Genomic DNA, 27,942 nt, shown 5'->3' with positions numbered 1-27,942 from the left:
AAAAAATCTGACTCTTGTCAGGTAAGCTACTCGGCAAATAGTAAGTTTAATTCCTAACACCCACATGAGGCCCAAGAATAGTTGGATTAACAACTCCAGTGTCAAGCTGTCAGCTGCTGTTTATTTAAATTAAAATGTCACCATCCAGAAATAAATTAGGAAGTTGAAAAACGATAAATTTCTTAAACATACAGTACTTTGGCACCTTGTTAAAATAAATCTATTACATTTGTGCTTTTAGAACTTTACATAGACTATTTCCATTTTGACATTCAGAGTAGAGCAGGTTCTGTCTGTTTTGTTCCTCTCTCTTCCTCCCTCCCTCCTTTTTCCTTCCTTCGTTCCTATTTCTCTATTTTTATCTGTCTACAGTGTCCCTATCTACGCTATATAAGAAAGGTTAAAAAAAAAAAGTTTCACCAATACACAATTTTCAGATGCTTCACTTGCACGTCTAAATCACGTTCATCCTATGTTTATCTAAATACATCTGCATTTTTACAGATTGCAAAAATCACTTTCTACCACGGGTCTTCCTGGGTTCCACTCTTAGGTGTGGTTCTTAGGGTTGTTATGAAACATAAACGTGCTCCTTGTGAGCTTTTCTCTTGCTTTCTGTCCTAAGAAGGTTTAAATTTTTGTCCCCATCTCTCTAAGACCTCCCTGTTTTAGCCAGAGCCCGAGAGACTTTAAGATTGTTACTTGGCTCTGGGTTCATGGCACAGCAGGGGGTTGAACTTGAGAAGCCCAAGTGGTCTAGGGTAGAGAGAATTAACCTCTCCAAAAGAAAAAAAAAATGCTCCTTCTCTGTTCCCATCTGGATGTTTCTTGCCTGTGACTTTGCAGACCGTAAATGATGAGATGCTCACTAGAACGCAGGTTAATCAGATATGAGACAGTTGTATACAAACATATTCAGCATTAACAACATGGAGATATTTACTTGGCCGGGTTTTCCATTTTCACATAAAAATGCCTCATATTCGGATGCGAATTCAGGGGCGTTGTCATTGACATCCAGCACTTTAATAGCCACAGGCACTCGTGATATCTGACTGTGGTTCCCTATGGGAAGGAAAAAATAACATCAGCATGGAGGGTACTTCATTTTAACGTGCAACTCAACTTTCTTCTGGAAAGCATGTGTGTCTGTTTCAACTTCCTTTAATCAGGGTGTTTTCAACATAGTGATGATGGAAACTGACCACTCGATAGGGAAAAGAAAAAAAAAACACAGCACGTGCTTGACTGCTTAAGTATAAATTATGCTTTCAAACACCATTTGCTGGAGCTTAGCTTGACAAAGACCATCTCTGAAAAACTTAGAGGTTTCCCTGATGAAGAAAGCTTTTTTTAAATGATAAAATGCATTACACAAAAGAAAAAAAAAAAAAAGCCCTACTCAACGAAGATTACTCTCTTTGTTGATCTTGGGTAGAACTCGGAAGCCATTTTTGTGCTCTTACCCTATTTGACTGGCCATATGTTAAAGAGGAACCTCAAAAACCCAGGAAAAGGCCTAGGTGTCCAGTCCAGCGATTCCTTAACAATGATAAAGACAATATTAAAGATGGGGAATCCTTCCTCTTGTGAATTCTATTTTTTTTTAATCAAAAATTGACCTTGGGATCTTTCTGGTAAGATAAGCCTAAGTAATTTTAATATTGTCATTTTCATAAAGATTTTCATCAGTATAAACAGATAATAATCTTTTCCTCTTTCCAGGTCAATTCCAACAGCAGAGAATTTAATACGTAATCCTAATCCTTAAATCCTTAAATTTTAAAAGTTATAGACACACACACACACACACACACACACACGCATGCACAGAAATCTGGTGCATTAACTAATACATTGTTGACTTTGGCCATGAGATGATTTTTCATTTGTAATATATGCAATACAGTTTGTATCATGTAATAATCTTCTGATCTCTTGTAAATTATACAGAATGCACTGGTGATGGCCAATTATTTATTTGTGTCTCTGTGGCAGTGAATATTTATATGTAAGCCAAGAGGGGGATGTGCGTGGCTTTTGAATATGAAGAAACAGACTTGCATTTGATGTATCAAAGTGATCTTTGTGATAATTGATTAAATTCAGAGCTCTAAACCCCTCAAATACTCATTTTTGTGTGTGTGAAGTAGCAAAATACTTCTAAAGTACACACTAAATAATCATAGCCGTGTTCTAAATTTATAGTTGGTTGAACCCACTGGCAATGCTACAAGATTTGAATTTAGTTAACTAGCATGGCAACTCTCCAGTATGCTAATGGGATTAACTATGGATGGATAGATAGTACCCGGTGGAATTCACGCCGCCTCAGTCGTGGAACATAACCTCACTTCCTCAGAATCCAGCCCATGGCCTTAAATGTCTCACTTGATAAACCCTTTTTCTTTTACCGTCTTATCTCTAATAAGTGAATTTCTTCTTCTTAATTCAGAGAAGAACCATGGACCTCCTAGTTTCCAATAGAAAGGGAAGTTTCAAAAAATTAAATGATCCTAAGAGAGGGAAGTTATATTTTGTGCCTTATCCACCTGTTTAAGGTGGACAAATAAGGTATAAGGTATGTGAAATAAAGTACAATTATATCTTTAAAGATTTATGCTTCTTCTCTAGCCTTACCATGAGCTGAACAGCAGCTGCTAGAGAATAAAAGGGAATGTAGTATATGCACCTAACAGCAATGTTTAGGGTGCTGGCTCTGCCTTCTAGTCCTTACGTGATCCTGAACAAGTGACTTAACCTCCTTTTATTCTGGAGAAAACCAAAAGAAAATGAAGAACTTTATTTTTAGAACCGTTAAAAATAAGAGAAGACAGTAGGTGCTCAGATAATATGAGGCACACAGTCAAGGGCATTTTAGCCTTTGTCCTTTGTAACTGTCAACATGATGAGCTCCATGCATACCATTTGGTCTATACAGTGGGATGTTTCTGGAAGTATATCTCTTTCAATCCTATGTGAATTATAACCATATGGAACTATGAATTATATTCAATTCAATGTGATTCTCCTATTTTAGGTGGGGAGACTGGCATTCAAAGGAACATATGCCTTTACCAATATTATTCAGTTAAAAATTAACCCCCACATGTAGCTTTCATCTCCCAAACATGAGGTCTTTGCACAGAATAATACTGAAGTCCAAAACAAAATATATTTGCTTAAGGTAACTAATCACTGCCATTTCTTCAAGAACACATACAGGTTTCTTATAAATGCTTATCTCATGGATGAACACTTATTTAAGTGTTGAGTCCAACTACCAAATGCAGGAGTGGATATATCCTTAACATTGCCAGAATTGCACTAGTAATCTGCAAGCCTCCCTGAGAGACTGAACAATTTAAATTCCCTGTATTTACTCATGGTACTATTGTACCCAAGCAGAGTCCCTTTAAGTGATTAATTTTTATTTTGTAGTTCTCTGTATCTCAACGCTACAAACTACTGAGAAGTTATTTATTTATATAACATCCATTTTCTCTGTTCCACATCCTAGACCAACTCTTGTGTATTTCAATGATTATAGGCGCCTTCTATAATGTTTTCTCTACCCTTCAGTTAACAAAGAGCCAACGATCAACATAGGCTTAATAAACTACATATGTAGAATAGACAGTGGAAAAATAAATGCACAGTCTTTGAGAACTGGAGAGTACAAGGAAAAGCTGTTCTCCTTGAACACGATCTTGCTCCTCGGGGAGTGAAGAAAATGCTAAACTTGTTGAGTCAGACTTACAGGCAATGTTTGACTGGGTCAAGTCTACCAACTGATACCCTTTGTTTTCTGTCTTCTGCTGCACACACACCTGACAGGCAAACATGCATACATTGATTTTTTTTTTTTTCCTCACCATTTGGGCAAGGGATAATTATGCTAAATCTGTTCTTTTCTCTTCTTTTCTTGATCTCAGTTTTGGGAGGAAAAAAAAAGAAAAAAGAGGCATCCCCTCTTATAACTAGATGGCTGACAGGTGGTAAGACTCCAGCACAAAAGATAAAAGCTGCATGAGCTGCTTATTGGGCTAACTCTGAACATTAGAGTAGGATACCTTTTCCTCATATGCGGTGTCAGGGATAAGGTGGTATTAACTATCCCAGGGCTCAGAACCCTGGAAAACATCACTCTGATTTGTTTGTTAGAAGTGACATGGGATGGGGATCTGTCATTTTCATACTGTTGGAACCTCATGAATGACTAAGAAGTTTCTTCCGATTATGATACTTAATTTGTCCTTGCGCTTCCACAAGTAAACAATATCTTGTAATCTAATCAACAGTGGGCATTTGGGAAATTATGATTTTTTTTTTCTTTGTAGGGTGTCTGGGTGGCTCAGTTGGCTAAGCATCTGCCTTGGGCTCAGGTCATGATCCCAGGGTCCTGGGATGGAGTCCCGCATGTAGCTTCCTGCTCTATGGGGAGTCTGCTTCTCCCTCTACCCCTCCACCCTGCTCGTGATCTCTTTCTCTCCCTCTAATAAATAAAATCTTCAAAAAAATAATTTCTTCTTTGTTTTGGCCTGTGGAAAACCCAGAACTCAATTTGGAATCTACTGCTCAGAACTGTAAAGAATTTCATGGTGTGTACGTTGTGTATTATGTTTACCGCAATGGTGTATTTTTTTTTTACATTTATTTAATAATTGGCCAGATTTACTAAATTTCTTCTTACTTTGATAGTTGAATTGGATGTCTTTTTAGGCACTTCCTTTTAATTTAGTTATTTACAGTATGCCTGATTAAAAGAAAACCTGAACTGTATACTCAAGCACTGAAAAAGGATATGCTAGTGGATTATGACAAGACAGAATTTCTGTAACCTTTGTGGTTGCATAAAACATACTGGACAGTTAACCCTAACTAACAGTGTAGCCTAATCCCTTCTTTTTATAACTTTCGATTCTTTGTTCTCCTTTAAGATTCAGCCCAAACTACATCTCTTTTCAAAAGCCTTTTTAACAAACAATTCGGGTTTTATTCTTTGGTGTGTGTGTGTGTGTGTGTGTGTGTGTGTGTGTGTTTATTTTATTTATTTACTTATTTTTAAAAGATTTTATTTATTTATTTGACAGAGATCACAAGTAGGCAGAGAAGCAGGCAGAGAGAGGGGAGGAAGCAGTCTCCCTGCTGAGCAGAGAGCCTGATATAGAGCTTGATCCCAGGACCCTGGGATCATGATCCAAGCTGAAAGCAGAGGCTTTAACCCACTGAGCCACCCAGGCATCCCTGTTTTTTGTTGTTGTTGTTGTTGTTTGACTTGGGGCATGCCAGCATGAGGAACAGCACCATCCCATTTCCCAGAAAAATGTGTTTAAAAAAAAAAAAAGTATATTTTAAATTAAAGTCTTTGAAAAAGGTCCTAAGGGCATATGGCAAATAAAAACATTTATTCAAGAAAATCTACAAAACATTGATAAGTTAGTTTGTGGTGTTGGAAGCAACCCTTGCTTATTCCGCCCACTCTCAGAGGTCAGGAACTTGAGAACTATCTTCCGGACTAACACAACCCAGAACGCAGGCCGCCCTCTCCTTCTCCCTCTCCCTCTCCCCCTCTTGACTAGGCTTCTAGTCAAGGGCTCTATACCCAGGAGAGGCGGGATGTTAGCCTTTCTCATCCCGCTCAGCTCAGATCCCTGTTGCTGAGACTAAGTTTTGGGCAACTGCAGGTGGGGCCTGCTTTCTTCCACCAAGTCCCTATTCACGTGACCTAATTCTACATTGGACCAAGCATCCCTGAGAATCCTGGGCCCTGATCCTCCTTCCCTGGTGCATAAGGAGAGTTTCATGCTGAGAGAAGTGAACCAAGGGGACTCAGGTCTACTCCCCCCCACTATCTCACACACCCTCTACGCCCACACACAGGACCCTCCAATGCTAAGGCAGAGTGTCCCTAGGAAGGAAGCATCAGAGCCATGGCTCAGTCATTCGGTCCAGGCATGGGCAGGATGGTGAAATATAAAGCAGAGAGCTCTGAACCTTTCAGAAAGAACGAATTGCATTTTACAGGAATGTGGAAAAGTTGAAGCCCAAGTGGTGATCTCAAAGTAGTGGAGGTGGTTGCTAGTTGGTAGAGACCATCCAAGGAGCCAAGGACTTCTTTTTTCTGTGACTGAAGAGCTATAGTTCCTGCCTCAGTCTTCACAGGGATATTTCTTCCTCTTACCATGTCTTCTACTTTTCTAATAAAAACAGTGGTTACTAGACCTAGGGCCTTACCCAGGTAATGTAGGATGATCTCATTTTACAATCTATAATTTAATTACATCTGCAAATACTCTCCCTTTTTCCAAATAGCCTATTCATTGGTTTCTGGGGTTAGGACCAGGACCCTGGACATAACTTTTTTTTTTTGGGGGGGGGGGCACCGTTTAAACCACTATATTCCCTCTTCCCCAATACTAGGCCATTTGTGACTAAAGAGGACGATACTCTTCCCAAACCAGTTCCTGTCTGAAAAAAACAAGGATATGTGAGATTTACTTGTCCAAGCTTCTTTCAATTCATTTTTCAACATATAAAAGCTCAAGGATGTTTAAAAAGCTCATAACTCCCTCGTGAGATGTTTGATAACACCCTTTTGTTATGCATTAATTTCCTTTTTCATCATTCTTTAGTTATCCAGTAAATAATTTCATTTGTATTCCCCGTTACTGAGCACAAATATAAGCAAGGAATCCACAGGACCCTAGCATTATAAGGGTTAGCTGACACCTTCATCCGTGCTGCAAAATACTCCTTTACAAAATTCTGCAGAAGATCCCAGGAGGCGGAGACACAGTCCTACAGTCACGGGAAGGATTTAAACAAGGAAATGACCTTTGAATTAGCTTTAAAAATGAACAGAAGTCTCCTAGGTGAAGAAAGGTGGACAAATCCTTGAGACAGAGCCACATCTGAAAGCCTAGAAGCCTAGAGTGGATGCCATCACCAATAAATCAGTAGTCCCAGGGGAGAGTGTTTCCAGAGAAGTGACTGGTGGGGACACCAGGACACCAAGGTGAGACCAAATCAGGAAGAGTCTTCTGTTACATGCTGAGGAGTATGGGTTATATCGTGTGATTATGGTCAAGCCATTGACATATTCTTGATGAGATTTACAATTTTAAAATGTTAGCATAAAGCAGACAGGCAAGAAAAGTTAGGGTTCGTTTAATCTTGTTTTCCTAAGTATATGAGTATCCCAGAATTAGACCAATGGTTTCTTGAAACTGTTTAAACTGGAAGAGAAACAATATAAGAAGCACAAAAACTAGTGTGTCATGGCCCCCAAGTACCCCCCAAAGGTGTTACCAGATTCATCTACTACATTAGATGAACATGCACGATTGACATTCTTGCACGTGTCCAATTTAAGTGCTGAAGATTCACTTTTATCTAAATTAATGAAATGATGGCAGTTCAAATTTTAAAGATATTATAGAGCAATAAAATTAATTAGATAAGCTTCTGAGGAAATTATTCATGTCCTTTGTGACTGGCCCCAAAATGTTTGCTTTTCATCTGATACACAAACATTAAATCTAAAGATATTATAATGAGAAACCTGATTAGCATTCATTAAAGATTAATTTTCTAAACAGAAGAGATGCGACATAGTGGTCTGGAAGGAAAAGCCTGCTTCAGCTGGCCACAGAAGTCAGACTGTTTTCACATAACGTTGGGAGGGAAAAACACACACACACACACACACACACACACACAACATGAACGGGCACCTAGTGTAAACAACTCCTTGACTTCTACCATTTGCATTGTACTGACTTCCTGTCACCTCTCTGTCACAGAGAGTCATGAATTGCCCATTAATTTTGCCCTTTTATAATCAAAGGTAATGGAATACTGCCAAGTCTAAGTTACTTGGGGATTTGCTTCTAACTAGTTTCCATGAGCTGTTTTTGCAGGCATCGATTGAAATAAACAGCCTCTCTTTTTCAGGCTATAACAGAAAAAAAAAAAATGATTTGACAAATTTAGATATACTGGTGGGGCTCCATAAAGAAATCTTGAGCCCTCTACAAGGAGAGGGGTGGAAGCCATAAGCAGTAAATTACAGGCAACAGGGGAGTTCAAAATAAGAGAATTTATAATTGAATAGAGATGAGAGGCACGGTGGAGGTTTATAAAATAGGAAGATTATAGGAACTGAATATTTGCTAGAAAAGATAGCAAGTTAGGAAATGTGAAACAAAACTGAGGAAAATGTGAAAGAATGTCTTGGAAAATAATTTCAGCAGCAGATTTTGCTTCTCTTGTGGCTAAAGAAAAAACTTCTTGAGAAATATTATGCCCATCAGTGATACGGTAATTTCTAAATTGCTGGTGGATGGTTAACCAATCTATAGGTTATTAAATAGGAACAGCCGAGAATATAATTAACCAATGGATACCAGCAGGTCAGAAAGGCTCCTGGGGATATTGGGTTTTTCTCCTGACAATATGATTCTTGTGTGTTACCCTTTCACTGTCATGGCAACAGTATTGATGGGTTGGTTCAAACAGTCTTTCGACCCCTTTCCATATATACCAAGAAATTTCTGCCTTCTAAAATGCATCAAGGGAGCAGCTGACCACCAGAATTTCCATAATTTTTCGTCGTAGTATTATGAAAATTTCAGCAAGCCAGACTATGAGGAGGAGGGATTCTATTTTACTCCTTAAAAATCTGTCCTATTTACAGAGTTGTTTCGAATTACACTGGAACTTCAGTCAGATGGGGGCTTTAGTATCAAATAAATCTTATAAGTCATACTTTTCTATTACCTAAATAGTAGTGCTCTCAAGAAAGGGAGAGAAGCACTCTCTCTGCCTGAGAAAGTTGTGGACTTAGATATATTTCACAGTGGCTTCAACTCCCTGGAGAAAAGGATCCCTGAGCATGACTTTGGTTCAAGTCTTCACTGACCTTTGGTTTTCCTGACTGCTAAAAAGCACGCTATCTGGCTACAGCATTTTCTAGAGCTCTCCGAATGGGGAGAAAATGCACAGCTCCTTTATTACATTCATCTTCTGTGAACCTGGAAATTGCAGAGTCCTACGTAATCACATGGCAAGTTCTCCACTCTACCCTTTTCCTAACTATCTACAGTAACCTTCATGATCCTTTTTGTCAGATCAAGAGTTGAGGTCCTTAAAACTAAGTGGTTTATGGTTGTAACATTTTGATGCCACGGGGAAAAGTTTTCAAACCACTGACATGAGCACTAACTTTTTGAACCTCTTGGATTCTGTCTTTTTATTAAATGTAAAAGTTTAATGGTCACATAAAGAAACACATAAAACAACTATGACTGTTTTTTAAAAAAAATTTTAAGATTTTATTTATTTATTTGAGAGAGAGAGAGAGCACAAGTAGGCAAAGAGGCCGGCAGAGAGAGAGGAGGAAGCAGGCTCTCTGCTGAGCAGAGAGCTTGATGTGGGGCTCGATCCCAGGACCCTGAGACCACGACCTGAGCCAAAAGCAGAGGCTTTAACCCACGGAGCCATCCAGGTGCCCCTCTACGACTGTTTATAAATGAAAAGTCAATACTAATGAGAAGAGAACTGTTACACTTTCCATTTTTCTATTAACATCCATTATAAAATATTACTTTTAGTTGTTGAGGCTTAGAAATTTGGTTTCCTCTATTGACTGCATGCTTTTTGGTTTTGTTTTTTTTTTTGTACGTATGTGTGTATACATGTGTGGTTTTAGTTTGTTTCATTTGAGGTATGCTGCTCGGTTCTACTGTGTATTGTTTTTGCCCAATCTGTAACTTAAATACTGATTTTTTTTTTTTCTGGTAGTGTCCCAAATACATGTTTCTAGCTTTCTTACACAACTCCTCTTTCTCCCAGCTGTAACAGATAAGGAAATAAAATTCTGTGTTGAGTTTATAACTCCCATGTCCTCTTTGGTAACCTAAGTCATCTTGGCAAAAAAATCTCTCAATCTACTCTGCTAACGAAATTGCATTATACCTCTATTATCCAATCCTCAGTGGTGTTTCTTTTCCCTCTAATTATTTCAAATACGATTGATTCAAGATTATTGGGACTGAGTATCTTGAAATTATTTTGACAATGCAATTCAGTTTAAATCCCTTATATATTCAGATCTTAATTAGAGGGACTCACACTTAGAGAGGGATTAAAGTAAAGATGTAGCCAATATTCCGTTTAAATGTTCATTCAGTACCAGTTTACAACAGTTGTGCCCCAATACAGACATGCGTATGTACATGCACGCACACAAGACCAAATACACTTTCGTTAGAGAAGAAAACTAATACTGTCAACTTCCCAGCCTTTGTTGCATGATCTGTTACGTAGTCTTTGGGTTTCGTTGGGTTATTGTTAAGATACTTTCTCTCAGATGTAAATCTGATCTTAGGGAATGTAAGCACTGAAATCAATCTGTATAACGTAAATATCTTACTATGTAGTAAAGAACTGTCCATTCTTGAACATCCAATCAGTCTAAAATAAGGGTATATTATAGACTCCAATCATCTTGTCCCTATTTACTCAAAGCTAAGAAGTGGTAAAGCTGAACAGGAATCCAGGGCACTGTGACCAACAAATAAGGAAACAGACACAAAGCTAACTAATAAAATATATAACTTATAAAACATAATCCTAGAGTAGCATATTTTCAGTATGAATTTCTTCTCAAACAATATGACCATAATAAACCAATAAACAAATTTTAAAAAGGTTTGATGTTTCCATTATCATGAAATTTTCTATTAGTGAATTTATATATAAAAACATAATAGCCGTTGATGGACATCCAGGTTCTTTCCATAGTTTGGCTATTGTGGACATTGCTGCTATAAACATTCGGGTGCACGTGCCCCTTTGGATTGGGAGGGAGACAAACCATAAGTGACTCTTAATCTCACAAAACAAACTGAGGGTTGCTGGGGGGAGGGGGTTTGGGAGAAGGGGGTGGGATTATGGACATTGGGGAGGGTATGTGCTTTGGTGAGTGCTGTGAAGTGTGTAAACCTGGTGATTCACAGACCTGTACCCCTGGGGATAAAAATATATGTTTATAAAAAATAAAAAATTAAAAAAAAAACATAATAGCCGTATTAAAAAAACAAAAACAAAAACAAAAAACGGGATGACTCCGTTAAGTTTTTGGTGTGGGGTCAACTTTTGTACTTGAAGTCAGCTATGCAAACAATAAAGCATATAAATCTTAAGATTTTATTCCAGTAGAATTTTATAACATGAACAAACCCCTGTAACCAGCTTCCAGATCGATATACCAGCATATCAGTACCAAATCCCCCAAAGCCTCTCATGTACCCCATGCCAGTCACTATGACTCTTTTAGTAACCCTTCTCTTACTAAATGTGACATTAAATTGCTTTCTTCAGAATGTTATAAATATTGAATTATTATACACATGGGCTTCTTTATCTCAATATAGTATTACTTGTCAAAATGATTCCCATAGTTGTTTATAACTATAGCACATATTCCCCATGGTTGGGAAAATAATTTGAATAAATATACCACAATTTATTTTTTTCTCATACTGATGGATATTTGGGTATTTCAGTTTCAGGCTGTTTGAAAAGTATTACTATAAATATTTTATGTATATCTTTTGGTGCATAGATACATGAATTGAGCTATCTTGTGTACTTAGAAATAAAGTGAAAGATGATAACAGTCTTTCAACTTTAGTGTATGTGTCCAAATATTTGCCTAATGTGGATATACTTTACACTCTGACCAGCAATGTGTAGAAGTTCAGGTCACTGCAGGTCTAGAAGAACACTTGGTACAGCCAGTTACTTATTGCTCATTTGTAATGTTAGTCATTGTCAAGATACATAACTATATTGTAGTTGTCTTAACCTGCAAAATTTTGATCATTTGATGCTAAGAAACTATGATGGTAAGATGGCGACTTGGATATCCTCTTCTGTGAAGTCCTTGTTCAGGTTCTTGCCATGTTATAATGGGGTTTTTATGTTTTCCTAATGGATATGCACATTATATGTTATGAATATGAGTCCTTTGTTACATAGGATATCAACATACTTTCTCCCACTGTCTGGTTTGATTTTTCACTCTCTTCGGAGACACCACCTCTGTAATTTCTCTTACTAATGGTTTGTAGGTTTCTGTTCAAAGGTCCTTTACATCCTTCTTTAGATGGTGTTACTATTTACTGGAAGTCTTTTTACTAAGTAGTATCTTTATTTTCTCTATTACTAGAAAATAATGTCTGAGTATTTTAGAACTCTAATCACGTCAACTTAAGAGTTTAACTACAGATATCTTTTTAATTTTTATTTCTTCGATCAATCATGTTGTCTGTGAAGATTGGCAACTTTATTTCTCCCTTTCTGATATTTTCACTTTTATTTGTTACTTTTATCTTACTGTAATGGCTAAAACCTTCAGTATAATTGAATAAAGTAGCAGTAGTAGACAACTTTATCTCATTTCCAATTACAGGGAGAAAGCTTTCTCTCTTGTGTACCATTAAACCTCATATTTGCTATTTTTTTTTTTGTAGCTACCCTTTATCAGATTAAATCCCATATTTCTAGGGTGCAGAGAGCTTTTTTCATGAATAAGAGATGAGTATATAATCTTTTCTGCATCTGTTGAGATGGATGATAGGATTTTAGTTTTTTTCTCTCAATATTTTAATTTACATTAATAAGATTTTTTTCAAATGTTATAGCCTACCTTGTATTACCTGGTTATAGTATTATATTTTCATATTAGTGGTACTGATTTGCTAATAAATTATGTAGAGTTTTGTTTATGAGAAGCAGATTATGTAGTCTCCTTTTCTGTAATATGTTCATCAGGTTTTAGCACTAAGATTAGGCTGGCTTCAGGACATGAAGTAGAAACTGCTCTGTCTTTTACTTCTCTCTGAGGAAGCTTGAGTCTGGTTTATTCGGGCATGGCGATTTGTATTAAAAGTTAGTAATTTTGGATTCATTTTATTCAGTAGAGAAAGTGATAAACCTTTTTTCGCTTTTCTGGTATTTATGCCAGTTTGCAAAGACTACATTTTTAACTTACAAGCCTCCGTCATACTTAGTTTAAAACTTGTGGGCATAAATAAGTCCATAATGTCCAATTACTATCTTTTTAACATCTATGGAGTCTGTAATAATGTCTCCTTCTTCATTTCCGATATTGGTAACTTGTACCTTTTCTATTTTTCCTTGCAAGATTCAGTTAACTTTATTCATCTTTACAAATGAACAGCTTTTATTTCTGGTGAATTTCTCTACAGTATCTGTTTCCAGTTTCATTATATTCCCTCCTATATTTATTTACAAAGATTTATTCATTCAAGAGTGGGGTGAGGGGAGGGAGAGGGAGAGAGAGAGAGAGAGAGGTCTCAAGCAGACTTTGTGCTGAGCATGAGCTTAATGTGGAATTAGAATTAGAATCTAAGACCCTGAAATCTTGACCTGAGTGGAAAACAAGACATGGATGCTTTTTTTTTTTTTTTTTTTTTTAAGATTTTATTTATTTATTTGACACAGAGAGAGAGAGATCACAAGTAGGCAGAGAGGCAGGCAGAGAGTGACAGGGGGAAGCAGGCTCCCTGATGAGCAGAGAGCCCAATGAAGGACTCAATCCCAGGACCCTGGGATCATGACCTGAGCTGAAGTCAGAGGCTCAACCCACTGAGCCACCCAGGTGCCCCCAAGACGTGGATGCTTAACCAACTGTGCCACCCAAGCACTCCCATCCTATATTTATTTCCACATTTCTCCTAGTTTTTAGATTTCTGTTCACTTTTAGCCTATGGAAGCAGGTGCTTAGGTAACTGACTTTTAGTATTTCTTTTTTTCCAGTATAGACATTTCAGACTCTTTTTCCTCTAGCCTCTCTGTTAGCTATGTCCCACAAGGTTTGCCATGTCATGATTCTGTTATCTTTGATTTTTAAAATGTGCTAATTTCCTTTGTGATTTTATTCTACTATCCATGGATTAATTAAAAGTGTATGGCTTAATTTCCAATACTTGGGGATACTTTTAGTTGTGCATGTGTGTGTGTGTATTGCTTTTTTTTTTTTTTTTTTTCTGGTTGAATTCCATTGTGGTAGAAAAGCATACTCTGAACTAGTAGAGACTTGCTTTATGGCCCAGTTTCTAGACATTGTGGTTAAATATTTCAAGTATGTTTGAGCAGAACATGTTCTGTAATTTTGAGGGCAGTGCTTTAGACCTTTCAATTAGAAGAGATTACAGATGAGAATATCAAAACACTATCCTTGTAATTTTGTTTTTGTTGTTTTGTTGTTGTTTTGGGTTTTTGGGGGGGGGATAGTTGTTTGATTAGTAGAATTGGGGGTTAAACTTTTCATCTACCTCTGTCAGTTTATTTTTCCCTTTGTTTTTGCCATTAAAAAAAAACTTTATATACTTAGGAAATAGAACATATAAATAAAAGATTTTTCTATCATCCTGATGAATTTAATCATTGATCATTATGAAAATTTTCTCTTTATTTTCGGTAATACTTCTTTCTTCTTACTCTTTAGCTGAACTACTTTGCTTTGGTTTGAACTGGCATGATTGAGCGTCCTTTAATGCTCAGTCCTTATGTGTCCTTGATTGATTTCACTCAGATGTGGAATTTAGGAAAGAAAACAGATGAACAAGGTGGGAGGGGGGGAGTTAAGAGTTAAGAGACTCTTAACTATAGAGAACAAACTGAGGGTTGCTAGAGGGAAGTGGGGCCGGGGAATGGACTAAATGGGTGCTGGGTATTAAGGAGGGTACTTACTAGGATGAGCACTGGGAGTTAACATTTAAGTGATGAATCACTGAATCGTGCTCCTGAAACCAATATTACAGTATTTGTTAACTAGCAAGAATTTAAGTAAAAATGTGAGGGAAAAGAAAAAAAAATTATCAGAGTAGATAAAAAATGTGATTCAAATATTAGCTGCTTTTTATTCTGTTCTGAAAACTAAAGAATATTAATTAAAGTGTGTAGCTTACTAACATTTAATGTGATTATTTATATATCTGGGTTTTAATTTTTTTTTTAAATTTCTTTTCAGTGTGACAGTATTCATTGTTTTTGCACCACACCCCGTGCTCCATGCAATACGTGCCAAGTGGTGGGTATTAAGGAGAGCACGTATTGAATGGGTTTTAATTTTTTATATTTTCCATTCATCAGTTCTGTATTATTTTCCCTTTCTATGTTCTTTTGGATTGATTAATTTCTTCCATTTCCCCATTAGCCAATTAGTTACATAGACTCCTATTAATATTTAGTTATAAGCTTAAATATCATATTTTTATATTAATACCAGTATAGGTAACAGGGTTTTTAAATTTCAGTTTTACTATATAATGACTCCAGAATTCTATATATTACTCAGTGCCCGTCAAGATAAGTGTCCTCTTAATCCCCTTCATCTATTTCACTCATCCCCTGCTCCAGCTCACCTCTGGTAACTATCTAGTCCCAGTAGTTAAGAGTGTGGTTTTCGGTTTGTCTCTTTATCTCCCTTTGTTTTGTTTCCCAAATCCCACATATGAGTGAAATCATGTGGTTTTTGTCTTTCTCTGACTTACTTCACTCAGCATTATACTCTCTAGATCCATCTATGTCATTGAAAATGGCAAGATTTCATTTTTTATTATGGCTGATTTATTTATATATATGTATAAATTATGAATTATATGTAATTTATAAATATAAAATATAAGTGTGTATATAGATATGCACACACACACAAATACTTCTTTATCCATTCATCTATCAGTGGGCACTTGGATTGCTTCCAAAATCCAGCGATTGTGAATAATGCTGCGGAAAATACAGGGGTGCATATAGCTTTTCAAATCAGTGTTTTTGTATTCTTTAGGTAAATACCCAGTCGTGTGATTAATGGGTCATAGGGTAGTTGGATTTTTAATTTTTTCAGGATCCTCCATAATTTTTTCCACAGTCACTACATCCATTTGCTTTCCCACCAACTGTGCAAAAAGGTTCCTTTTTCTCCACATCCTCACCAAAACTCGTTTGTTGTTTTTCATTTCAGCCATTCTGACAGGCATGAGGCAATGTCTCATGGTACTTTTGATTTGCATTTCCCTGACGATGAGTGATGGTGAGCATCTTTTCATGTGTCTCTTGGCCATCTGCATTTCTTCTTTAGAGAACTATGTGTTCATGTCTTCCATCCTTTTTTTTTTAACTGGATTATTTGTTTTTGGGGTGTTGATTTAAGTTATTATTATATTTTGATACTAACCCTTTATCGGCTATGTCATTTGGCATTCAGTGGGCTGTCTTTTAGTTGATAGTCTGCTTTGCTATGCAAAAGCTTTTAATTTTGATGTAGTCTAAACAACTTATATTTGCTTTTACTTCCCCTGCTTTAGGAAATACATTTAAAAAAAAGTTATGGCCAAATTCAGAGAAATTACTGTCTGTGGTCTTTTCTAGGATTTTTAGTTTCAGGTACCACATATAAGTACTTAATCTGTGTGTACGATATGAAAGAAATTCATCCAGTTTCATTCTATTGCATGTACCTGTCCAGACTTCCCAGCACCATTTGTTAGAGACAGCCTTTTCCCCTTTGTCAAAGATAAACTGACCATATAATTGTCAGTTTAATTCTGGACTTTCTATTCTGCTCCACTGATGTATTCATCCATTAATTTGTGTGTGTGGGGGGGTGTGTGCTAGTAGCACACTGTTTTGATTACTACCCTCTGTAGTAGAACTTGAAGTCTAGAATGGTGATGCCTCCAGTTTAGCTCTTCTTTTTCAAGGTTGCTTTAGCTATTGGGAGCCTGGATGGCCCAGTAGGTTAAGCATCTGACTCTTGATTTCAGGTCCTGCTGAGTAGTGAGACGGTGCCCTATGTTCAGTTCCACTCTGAGCATGGAGCCTGCTTAAGATTCTCCCTCTGTCCCGACCCCCACCGCCCTGCTGTTCTTTCTCTCTAAAAGGGGGGGGGGAGATTACTTTGGCTATTGGGGTGTTTTGTGGTTCCTTACAAACTTTAGAATTATTTGTTTCATTTCCGTGAAAAATGCTGGTGGTATTTTGATAGGGATTACATTAAATCTATAGATTGTTTTGGGCAATATGGACATTTTAACAATATTAGTCTTCTAGTACATGAGTATTTAATGTCTTATTATTTATTTGTGTCTTCAATTTCTTTCATCAGTGTTTTATTAGTTTTCAGAGTATAAGTCTTTGACCTCCTTGGTGAAGTTTATTCCTAGACATTTTATAATTTTGGGTGCAATTATAAATGGGATTGTTTTCTTAATTTCTCTACCTCCTCATTATCAGCGTATAAAAATGCATTTGATTTTTGTACATTGATTTGGTATAATGTGACATTACTGAATTCATTGCTCAATTGTGGCCATTTTTTTGGTGGAATCTTTAGGGTTTTCTCTATACAGTATAATGTCAACTGCAAATAGTGGACCTTTTACTTCTTCTTCCTTACCAGTCTGGATGCAATTTATTTCTTTTTGTTGTCTGATTGCTGTGTCTAGGACTTTCCATTACTATACTGAGTAAAAGTGATGAGAGTGAACATCCTTATCTTGTTCCTGACCTCAAGGGAAAAGCTCTCCGTTTTTCCACATTGAGTATGCTGTTCACTGTGGGGTTTCTGTAGCTAGCCTTTATTATGTTTAGGTCTGTTCCCTCTAAACCTACTATGTTGGGGGTTTTGATCATGAGTGGATGTGGTAGTTGGTCTAGTGCCTCTTCTGTGTATATGGAAATGATCATACAGGTTTTATGCTTTCTCTTCATGATGTTATTTGTGACATTAATTTACAAATATTGATAAATATTCAGTAAATTCCAGTTGATTGTGGTGAATCATTTTTCATTTTTTTAAATGTATTACTATGTTAACTGATAGTATTTTACTTAGGATATTTGCATCTGTTTTTATCAGAGATCATGGCCTATAATTTTTTTTTTTTTTTAAGTAGTGTCATTATCTAGTTTTGGTATCAGGATAATGCCGGCCTCATAATGAATTTGGGAGCTGTCCTTCCTCTTCAGTTTTCTGCAGTAGTTTGAGAAACAGACATGTTAACTGTCGTTTAAATGTTTGGTAGAAATGAGCTGTGAAGCTGTCTGTCCTGGACTTTGGCTTGGTGGGAGTTTTGGGATTACTGATTTAATTCCATTGCTGGTAACTGGTCTGTTCAAATTTTCTAATTTTTTCTGCTTCAGCTTTGGCAGGTGACATGTTTCTAAGAATATGTTTGTAGGATATGTGTCTAGGAATATCCATTTCTTGCAGGTTGTCGAATTTGTTGACATAACATTTTTCATAATATTCTCCCATAATCTCTCCTGTATCTGTAATGTTGGTTGTTATGTCTACTCTGTGATTTTTGAAAATGAGTCCTCTCTCTTTCTCTCTCTCTCTCCTTTTTTTGATGATTTGAGTAAAAGTTAATCAGTTTGTTGATCTTTCCAGAGAACCAGGTCCTGGTTTCATTGATTTTCTATTCTACTCTACTCCACTCCACTCCATCCCATTCTCCTTTTAGTTTCTACTCGTTCGTGCTCTAATCTGTATTTCCTCCCTTCTGCAGGTTTTGGGTTTTGTTTGTTCTTTTTCTAAGTCCTTTAGATGTAAGGCTTGTTGCTTCAGATTCCTCTCGCTTCTTGAGGTAGGCTTGTATTGCTATAAATTTTGTTCTGAGACCAGCTTTTGCTGCATCCTAAAGATTTTAGACTACTGTGTTTTCATTTTCATTTTTTTCCATATAATTTTTTATTTCTTCTTTGATTTCTAGGTTGAACCTTTGTTTAGTAGCATGTTACTTAACCTCCCTGTACCTGTGCTCTTTCCAGCCTCTTTTTCTTGTGCTTGATTTCTAGTTTCATGGCATTGTGCTTGGAAAGGATGCACAATATAACCTGGGTCTTTTTCAATTTGTTTTGCTTCTTTTGTGGCCTAATACGTGTTTTATTCTGGAGGATATACCTTGTGCACTTGAAAAGAATATATATTATGCTGTCTAGGAGGGGAACTTCTAAAGAAATCTGTTGGCTTCATCTGGTCCAAGGTGTCTTTCAAAGCCACTGTTTCCTTGTCGACTGCACGAATCACCTGTCCATAGATAAAGGATGTGGGGTTAAGGCCCCTTACTATTATTGTATTGCTAACGATCACTTCTTTTTATGATTGTTATTAACTCCTTTATGTATTTGGGTGCTCCCAGGTTGGGTGCATACATATTTACAATTGCAATTATCATCTTGCTGGATTCTTCCCTTTATAACATAACGTCCTTAGTGCCTCCTTGCGGTGTTTATAATCTATTTTGTCTGATGTTAGTATTGCTATCCTGGCTTTCTTTCCACATCTGTTTGCATGATGAATGCTTCCATCCCTTCACTTTCAATCGGCGTGTCTTTCTGTCTGAATGGAGTCTCTTGCAGACAGCATACAGAGGGATCTTGCTTTGATAATATTCTGTCACCAGTGTCCCCTTATTGGAGCATTCAAAGTAATTATTGAAAGGTATGTATTGCCATTTTGTTACTTGTTCTATGCTTGTTTTTATAGCTCTATTCTTTTCTTGTTGTCTTCTCTGACAATTAGTTGGCTTTCTTTAGTAGTATCTTTGGATTCCTTTTTCTTCATTTCTTGTTATTACTGGTTTTTCATTTTTGGTTACCGTTAAGGTTATATATAACATCCTAAGCATATTATAATCTATATTAACTTGATGGTTGCTTAAGTTTGAACCCATACTTCACTCATCTCCCCCGACCCCCCACACACCTAAATTTTAGGTAAATGTATCATACTTTATACCCTGATTTTTTGAGTCCCTTAACTGATTTTTAATAATTTTTTTCAGTGAACCGTAATTCATCGTTTATGAACCACACCCACTGCTCCATGCAATACGTGCCCTTCTTAATACCCACCACCAGGCTCACCCAACCCCCTACCCCGCTCCCCTCCAAAACCCCCCATTTGTCCCTTAACTGATTTTTACAGATAAACTTATTTTTCCTGCGTTTTTGCTTTGGACTTGGCTTACTCAGGGTTTTCCTTCCCACTCACAGTCCCCTCTACCATTTCATGAAGTGATAGTTTGGGGTCATAAACTTCTCAACCCTACCCCCACCCCCCACCTCTGCCCCAGGGAAACTCTTTATCTCTCCTTCTATTCTAAATGATAGCCTTATTGGATCAGGCATTTTTTGGTTGCCAGTTGGAGGGGGCATGTCCATAGAAGTGGGGGCAGTGGCGGTGCAGTGTAAGCAAGTTCGGTAGCAAGTATTGGCTCTGCGCTGGTTCTACCCCGGGTGGTCCTGTGTTAATGCTAGGGCGTGAGGATGGGAAATGGTACCCGCCAGCTCCTCTGCTCCTGGAGAAGGCTTGGGAGGATCTGCGCCTCACATCGATGCGCTGAGATTAGTAAACCACTCCCACATCCCTGGGCTCCAGGTGATTTTCAAACTTCTGCTTCTGTGCTGGATTCCTGCAACCTATTTCCTGTGCTCTCTCTCCAAGAACAAAGATTCAGTCTCCTCAGGCCATCCTGGCTCTCTCAGAACTGAGTCCGCTGATGTCTTTAGAAGTTTTTAATTTTATTTTATCAGTACCGGTAACATACAGTGCTACATTAGTTATTCAGCAGTTGCACACATCACCCAGAGCTCGTCACATTTTTCACCCATCCACTCACCAACCCCTTCTCCGGTAACCATCAGTTTGTTCTCTATAGTTGAGTCTGTATCTTGGTTTTTTTCTATCTCTGTCTCTCTTGCCTCTTTTTTTTTTTCCTTTGCTCATTTTTTTCCTTTTTAAAAAAATTTTTTTAAATTTATTTTTTATTTATTTTCAGCATAACAGTATTCATTATTTTTGCACCACACCCAGTGCTCATTTGTTTTGATTATTAAATTTAACATATGATTGAAGTCATACGGTATCTGTCTTTCTCTTAGCATCACACTCTCTAGCTTCATGTCACTGCAAATGGTAAGATTTCATTCTGTTTATATGGTTGAATAATACTCCATCGCACATATATAAAGAGTGTGTGTGTGTGTGTGTGTGTGTATACATATACCCTTTAATCCATTAATCAACTGATGGGTACTTCAGCTGCTTATTTAATTTGGTTATTGTAAACAATGCTGCATAAACACAGGGGAGCATGTATCCCTTTGAATTAGTGTTTGTGTGTGGGTGTGCACATACTGTGTGTGTGGGCCCCCCCCCCCCAAAAGAGTAAGAGTGCAAGCAGGCTGGAATAGGGCAGAGAGAGAGAATCTTAAGCAGGTTCAACACTCAGTGAAGAGCAGGACACGGGGCTTGATCTCGTGAGCCCCTGATATCATGACCTGAGCTAAAATCAAGACTGGGACACTTAACCAACTGAGCCACCCAGGCATCCCTGTATTTTTATGCTTTTAAAGCAAATACTTAGTAATGTGATTACTAGATCATAGGGTAGTTCTATTTTTGACTCTCTGAGGAATGTTCACACTGTTTACCACAGTGGCTGCACCACTTTGCATTCTCACCAGTACTGCACAAGGGTTTTTTCCTCCATATCCTTAACATAACTTCTTCTTGTGTTTTTGATTTTAGCCATTCTAACAGTATGAGGAGATACCTCATTGTGACTTTTACTTCCATTTCCCTAATGATCAGTGATGTTGAAGGTCTTTTCATGTTTGTTGGCCATTTGTAGGTTTTCTTTGGAGAGATGTCTATTCATATACTCTACCCATTTTTGATTGGATTATTTGGTTTTGGGGTGTTGAGTTGTATATGCTTTTAAATATTTTGGATACTAACCCTTTATCATATATGTCATTTGCAAATATCTCTTCCCATTCTGTAGGTTGCCTTTAAGTTTTATTGTTTCATTTGCTGTACAGAAGCTTCTTATTTTGAGGTAGTCCCAGTAGTTCACATTTGCTTTTATTTCCTTTGCCTTTAGGAGACATACCTAGAAAAATGTTGCTATAGACAAGATCGGAGAACTTACTGTCTATGCTTTCTTCTAGGTTCTTCATGCTTTCAGGTCTCACATATAGGTCCCAAATGCATTTGAATTTATTTTTGTGCAGGACTTTTTCCCATTGCATATTCTTGCCTCCTCTGTCAAATATTAATTGGCCTTATGATTATGGGCTTATTTCTAGGTTTTCTATTATGTTCTGTTGGTGTAGGTGTCTTTTGTGTGTGTGTGTGTGTGTGTGTGTGTGTGTGCGCGCACGCGCCAGTACAATATCATTTTGATCATTGAAGTTCTGTAGTATAACATGAAGGTCAGAATTGTGATGCCTCCATTTTTGCTTTTCTTTTTCAAGATTGCTTTGGCTATTCAGGGTGTTTTGTGATTCCATACAAACTTGAGGACTATTTCTTCCAGTTTTGTGAAAATGCTGGTGGTCTATTGACTGAAAATGAAAATGCTGTAGGTCTATTTAACCTACATTAAATCTGTAGGTTGTTTTGGTAGTATGGACTTTTCAACAATACTTGTTCTTGGAATGCCTTTCCATTTATTTGTGTCTTCGGTTTCTTCCATCAGTGTTGTATGGTTTTCAGAGCATAGCTCTTTCATCTCTTTGGTTCGGTTTATTATCTCAGCATTTTGTTATTTGTGGTGCAATTATAAGTGGACTTGCTGCCTTAATTTCTTTCTGCTGCTTCATTATTAGGATACAGATATGCAACATTTCTGTACAGTGGTTTTATATCCTGCATATTTACTTCATTTATCAGTTCTAATAGTTTCTTGGAGGATCTTTAGGGTTTTCTCTATATAAAACACCATGTCATCTGCAAATAGGGAAAGTTTAACCTCCTTAGCAATTTGGATGTTTCCTATTTGATTTTTTGTTGTTGTTGCCTAATCGCTGTGGTTAGGACTTCCAATACTACGTGGAGCAAAAGCGGTGAGAGTGGACATCCCTGTGTTGTATCTATAGTTCTCTTTTTTTTGTGTGATGTCTTTGTCTGGTTTTATTGTCAGGATTATGGTGGCCTCCTAGCATGAATCTGAAGTGTTCCTTCCTCTTCTACTTTTTGGAATAATTTGATAAAAAAGAGATATTAACTCTTTTTAAATGCTCAAAAGAAGTCAGCTGTGAAGCCGTCTGGTCCTGGGTTTTGATTTTTGGGGGAGTTTTTTTGATTATTGATTCAATTTCATTGCTGGTAACTGATCTGTTCAAAATTTCTATTTTTTCCTGCTTCAGCTTTGGGAGGTGGATGATAGATTTCTAGGAGTTTATCTATTTCTTCCAGGTTGTTGAACTTGTTGGCATACAATTTTTCATAGTATTCTCTTATAACCCTTTGTATTTTCCTGGTGTCGGTTGTTCGGTTTCCTCTTTGCTTTTTGAATTTATTCATTTGAGTCTATTTTGTTAATAAGTCTGTCCAGAGGTTTGTTACTCGCCGCCCCCCAACCCCCGCCGCCCTCCCCAGTGAAGCAGCTCCTGGCTTCACTGATCTGTTTTGATGTTGTTGGTAGTGGTGGTCATGGTGTATCTATTTTACTTATTTGCTCTAACGTCCTTCCTTCTGGGGACTTTTTGTTTTTGTTTTTTCTTCTAGTTTCATTGGGTATGAGGTTATGGTTGTATTTGAGATTTTTCTTCTTGAGAAAGACTTGAATTGCTATAAACCTCCCTCTGAGAAGTAGGGTACTCTCCTGTTGGGTGCATAAATATACATAATTGTTACATGTTCTTGTTGGATTGTCTTTTACAATTACAGAGTATCCTTCTTTGTCTGGTTATAGTCTTTGTTTTAAAATCCATTTTGTGTGATTTAAGTATTGCTACCTTGGTTTTCTTTTGGTGTCTATTCGAATTGTAAATGTTTCTCCACCCCCTTACTTGCAATCTGCAGGTGGCTTCAGGTCCGAAAGGAGTATTAGGAAGCATATACATGGGTATTACTATTTTTTTAAAATTCATTCTCTCACCCAATGTATTTTGATTGGAGCACTGAGTCCATTTTCATTCAAAGTTATTATTGAAAGATAGGTATTTATTGCCATTTTGTTACTTGTTTTGTGGTTTTTCTACAGTTTTTCTCTGATCCTTTGTACTCTTGCTGTCTTCCCTAACAATTCGTAGACTTTGTTCAGAGATGCACTTGAATTCATTTTTCTTCAGTTTTTGGCCTATCATTTTTTGCATACAGCACTCTGTATTAAAGTTGATAGTCACTTAAGTTTGAGCTCATTCTTTACTCTTTTCTCTACCATGTTTTACCCATGTTGTCATATTTTACATACTTCACAGATAACACTCATTCTCTCACGTATGTGGTTGCTTTCCTCTGGAAGAATCCCCTTTAATACTTCTTGAAGGGTAGAGTGAAGGTACCCTTTATGTCTCCTTCTATTTTGAATGATAGCTTTGCAAGATAGAGCATTCTTGACTGCAGATTTTTCCCTTTCAGCACTTTGAATGTATCAAGCCTCCCTTCTGGCGTGCACAGTTTGTGCTAAAAATTAGCTGATAGCCTATGGGGTTTCCCTTGTGTGTAACTTTTGTCTCTTTTTCCTTAAAAGTTTTTAGTTATTTTTATTAACATATAATGTATTATTTCCCCCAGGGGTACAGGTCTGTGAATCACCAGGTTTATACACTTCACAGCACTCACCGGAGCACATACCCTCCCCAATGCCCATAACCCCACCACCCTCTCCCTACCTCCCACACCCCAGCAACCCTCAGTTTGTTTTGTGAGATTAAAAGTCTCCTACGGTTTGTCTGTTTATCATTACTTTTTGCCATGCCAATTACTATATGTCTGGCTGTGGCCCTCATTCAATTTGTTGGATTTGTTCTGTCTCTAGGATCTGGATATTTCCCCCAGATTAGGAAGTTTGCAGCTATTATTTCTTTTAACATTTTCTGCCCCCTTTTCTCTCTCTTCTCCTTCTGGGAGTCCCTGTAGTGCGTATGTTACTATGCTTCACAGAGTCACGGAGTTTGCTATCGAATTTTTGTGTTGCCTGAGTATTTTTTTTTTCCTTTTGTTTAGCTTGGTGAACTTCCATTTTTCTATCCTTCAGGTCACTAATTCATCCCTCTATTTCGTCTAGCCTGCTATGTACTCCATCAAGTGTATTTTTAATTTCATCTACTGTTTTTCATCTGATGTTATTATGTTTTCCACGTCTTAGTAGTTGTCCCACTGATGTCCTCCACTCTTTACTCAAGTCTCACAACTTTATATTCTCTCACTTACATCCATTTTGCCTAGGTCTCTTGTTTTCTCCTGTTCTGTGATTCAGGACATAGTTCGATATCTCCCCATTTGGTCTAACTCTCAGTGTCCATTTCTCTGTTAGGAAATACAGCTACATCTCCTGCACTGGAAAGGAGTAGACTTGAGAAAGAAGCCATGTAGTATCCTACTGTATAGTACCCCCTGTACACCAGAACCTGGTGCTTCAGGGATATCCCCTATGTGTGGCTCATGTGCCCTACTTTTGGATGAGCCACTTTGTCTTTTAGTGCAGTCAGCTGCAATGGATCTCTTTGCCTGGCATGGGCAGCATTTGGTCTTTGTGCTGTTAGTGGACCTGTCTGTGGATGCCTGGGGCTTGAGTGGAGCCCAACCAGATGTTTGTCAGAGATGGAGTAGCGCCCTACTGTAGGGTCCTTTCCCTCCACTGTCCTCTGAGGAGCTTTGTTTGGTGGACATGACCTATAGTCAGACTAGTTCAGTGCCTCCAGTCTACTGGTGTGGCCTGTGTGACTGGTGTATGTGGTTTATCTTTTCCTCTGTGCAGGGCAGGAGTCACTTCGGAGGGGTGCTGGCCACCATAGGGGCTGTGTGTGTACTGCCAGGCTTGCAGCACTAACCCATACGGGCTATGGCCAAGATAGGTGTTTATTGCCATTTTGTTCTTGTTTTGTGGGTTTTCCCTAGGTTTTTTTTTTTTTTAATTTTTTTATTTTTTATAAACATATATTTTTATCCCCAGGGGTACAGGTCTGTGAATCGCCAGGTTTACACACTTGACAGCACTCACCAAAGCACATACCCTCCCCAATGTCCATAATCCCACCCCCTTCTCCCAACCCCCCTCCCCCCAGCAACCCTCGGTTTGTTTTGTGAGATTAAGAGTCACTTATGGTTTGTCTCCCTCCCAATCCCATCTTGTTTCATTGATTCTTCTCCTACCCACTTAAGCCCCCATGTTGCATCACCACTTCCTCATATCAGGGAGATCACATGATAGTTGTCTTTCTCCGCTTGACTTATTTCGCTAAGCATGATATGCTCTAGTTCCATCCACGTTGTCGCAAATGGCAAGATTTCATTTCTTTTGATGGCTGCCTAGTATTCCATTGTGTTGAAAATAGAACTGCCCTATGACCCAGCAATTGCACTACTGGGTATTTACCCTAAAGATACAAACGTAGTGCTCCGAAGGGGCACGTGCACCCAAATGTTTATAGCAGCCATATCCACAATAGCCAAACTATGGAAAGAACCTAGATGTCCATCAACAGATGAATGGATCAAGAAGAGGTGGTATATATTCCCTAGTTTTTGTGGTAGTTCTATAGCATCGGGTACTGGCAGTAGCACGCTTTGAGAGCCACAGGAAGAGCCTTGCTGCACCAGGACTGGAGCAGCATGTTGTTGAGGTCACTAATATTTAAAATTCCAGATTTTATGTCCTACTGGTTATTAAGAACTCAGAAAAATTGGACCCTCTGGTTTTCAAAGCCAAACTTCACAGGGACTCGTTTTTCCATGTGGGCTGCCTTGTGTGAGGGTCTGTTTTCCTCCCTTCCTCTGGTTCATGGCTCTCTCCCTCACCTCACTTGTACTGTCTTACAGGACAGTTGGGCTCCCTATCAGGCCTGTCCTTCCTATCCTCTCTAATGTGGCCTCTTTGCGCCATTGAGTTGTACAGTTTGTTCTGCCAATCCCGGGTCTTTCTGTTAAATACACTAAGGTGAGGGTTATCTTGTTGTAGCCCTGGGACACGGTGAGCTTCAGGTGCCTCTCCTCTGCCATTTTCCTAAAAGTTAATGTTTTAAAAATTTTATGTAGAATGTGAGGACTTTTCAAATGGATTGTTTCTGGGTCATTTTTTTTTTTTAAGATTTATTTATTTGACAGAGATCACAGGTAGGCAGAGAGGCAGGTAGAGAGAGAGGGGGAGGCAGGCTCCCTGCTGAGCAGAGAGCCCGATGCGGGGCTTGATCCCAGGACCCTGAGATCATGACCTGAGCTGAAGGCAGAGGCTTTAACCCACTGAGCCACCCAGGCGCCCCTCTGGGTTGTTTTTGTTAAAGATTTTAAATCTCTATCTACTTTATACATGCAAGATATTCTATTATGAAATAGTAAAAGTTCCATTTTCTCTATCCACATTTCAACATTACTGTATTGCCAGTTAGGCTGATTTTCTTTTTGTCTGAAGAACATTTTCTTTTTTGACGATTATTGGTAATAATCTACTGAGGATAAATTGTACTAAGTACTTTGCAAAATAAAAACATATTCATTTGAAGTTTTTTCTTGATACACAATTTTGTTTTGATATTTATTTTCCTTGTACTCTTAATTTGCCATTTTCCCTCTAACTTTCACAATTTCTGCTATAAAATCAGCTTTCAGTTTTTGAATTCTAAATATCTTAATTGAGGAGACAATATGTACAGGTTTTAAGATTTTCATTGTCTTTGTTTCTCAGCAAAATTATTTTTATGCGTCTAATTGATAGTTTTTGAATCCATGGCTTGAGGTCTTCTGCGCAATTAAAAGATTTGTGACTATTTCTTCTTCCCTCTTCTTCTGCTTTTTTCTAGAATGTTAGTTCCTAATATGTTAGACTTCTATAACTTGTGTCTTAGGAGGACCAATTTTTAATCATTTTTTGTATGCTTTTTCCTGAATTTTTA

General features: G+C 37.7%; 1 protein-coding gene across 8 annotated transcripts in view; it reads right to left on the bottom strand.

Moving 5' to 3' along the window:
* Positions 1-27,942, bottom strand: part of CDH8 (cadherin 8) — a 376,484-nt gene that overhangs the window by 67,600 nt on the left and 280,942 nt on the right. For all 8 annotated transcript variants that reach the window (XM_082712375.1, XM_082712377.1, XM_082712374.1 and 5 more), the window contains one exon: positions 944-1,065. In XM_082712375.1, the coding sequence (XP_082568501.1) occupies positions 944-1,065 (122 nt within the window). The remainder of the gene's footprint in view (positions 1-943; positions 1,066-27,942) is intronic.

Source organism: Mustela nivalis, assembly GCF_964662115.1.
Source record: "Mustela nivalis genome assembly, chromosome: 18".
In the NCBI taxonomy this organism is placed as follows: domain Eukaryota; kingdom Metazoa; phylum Chordata; class Mammalia; order Carnivora; family Mustelidae; genus Mustela; species Mustela nivalis.
This window is presented reverse-complemented; position numbering and strand designations above follow the sequence as displayed.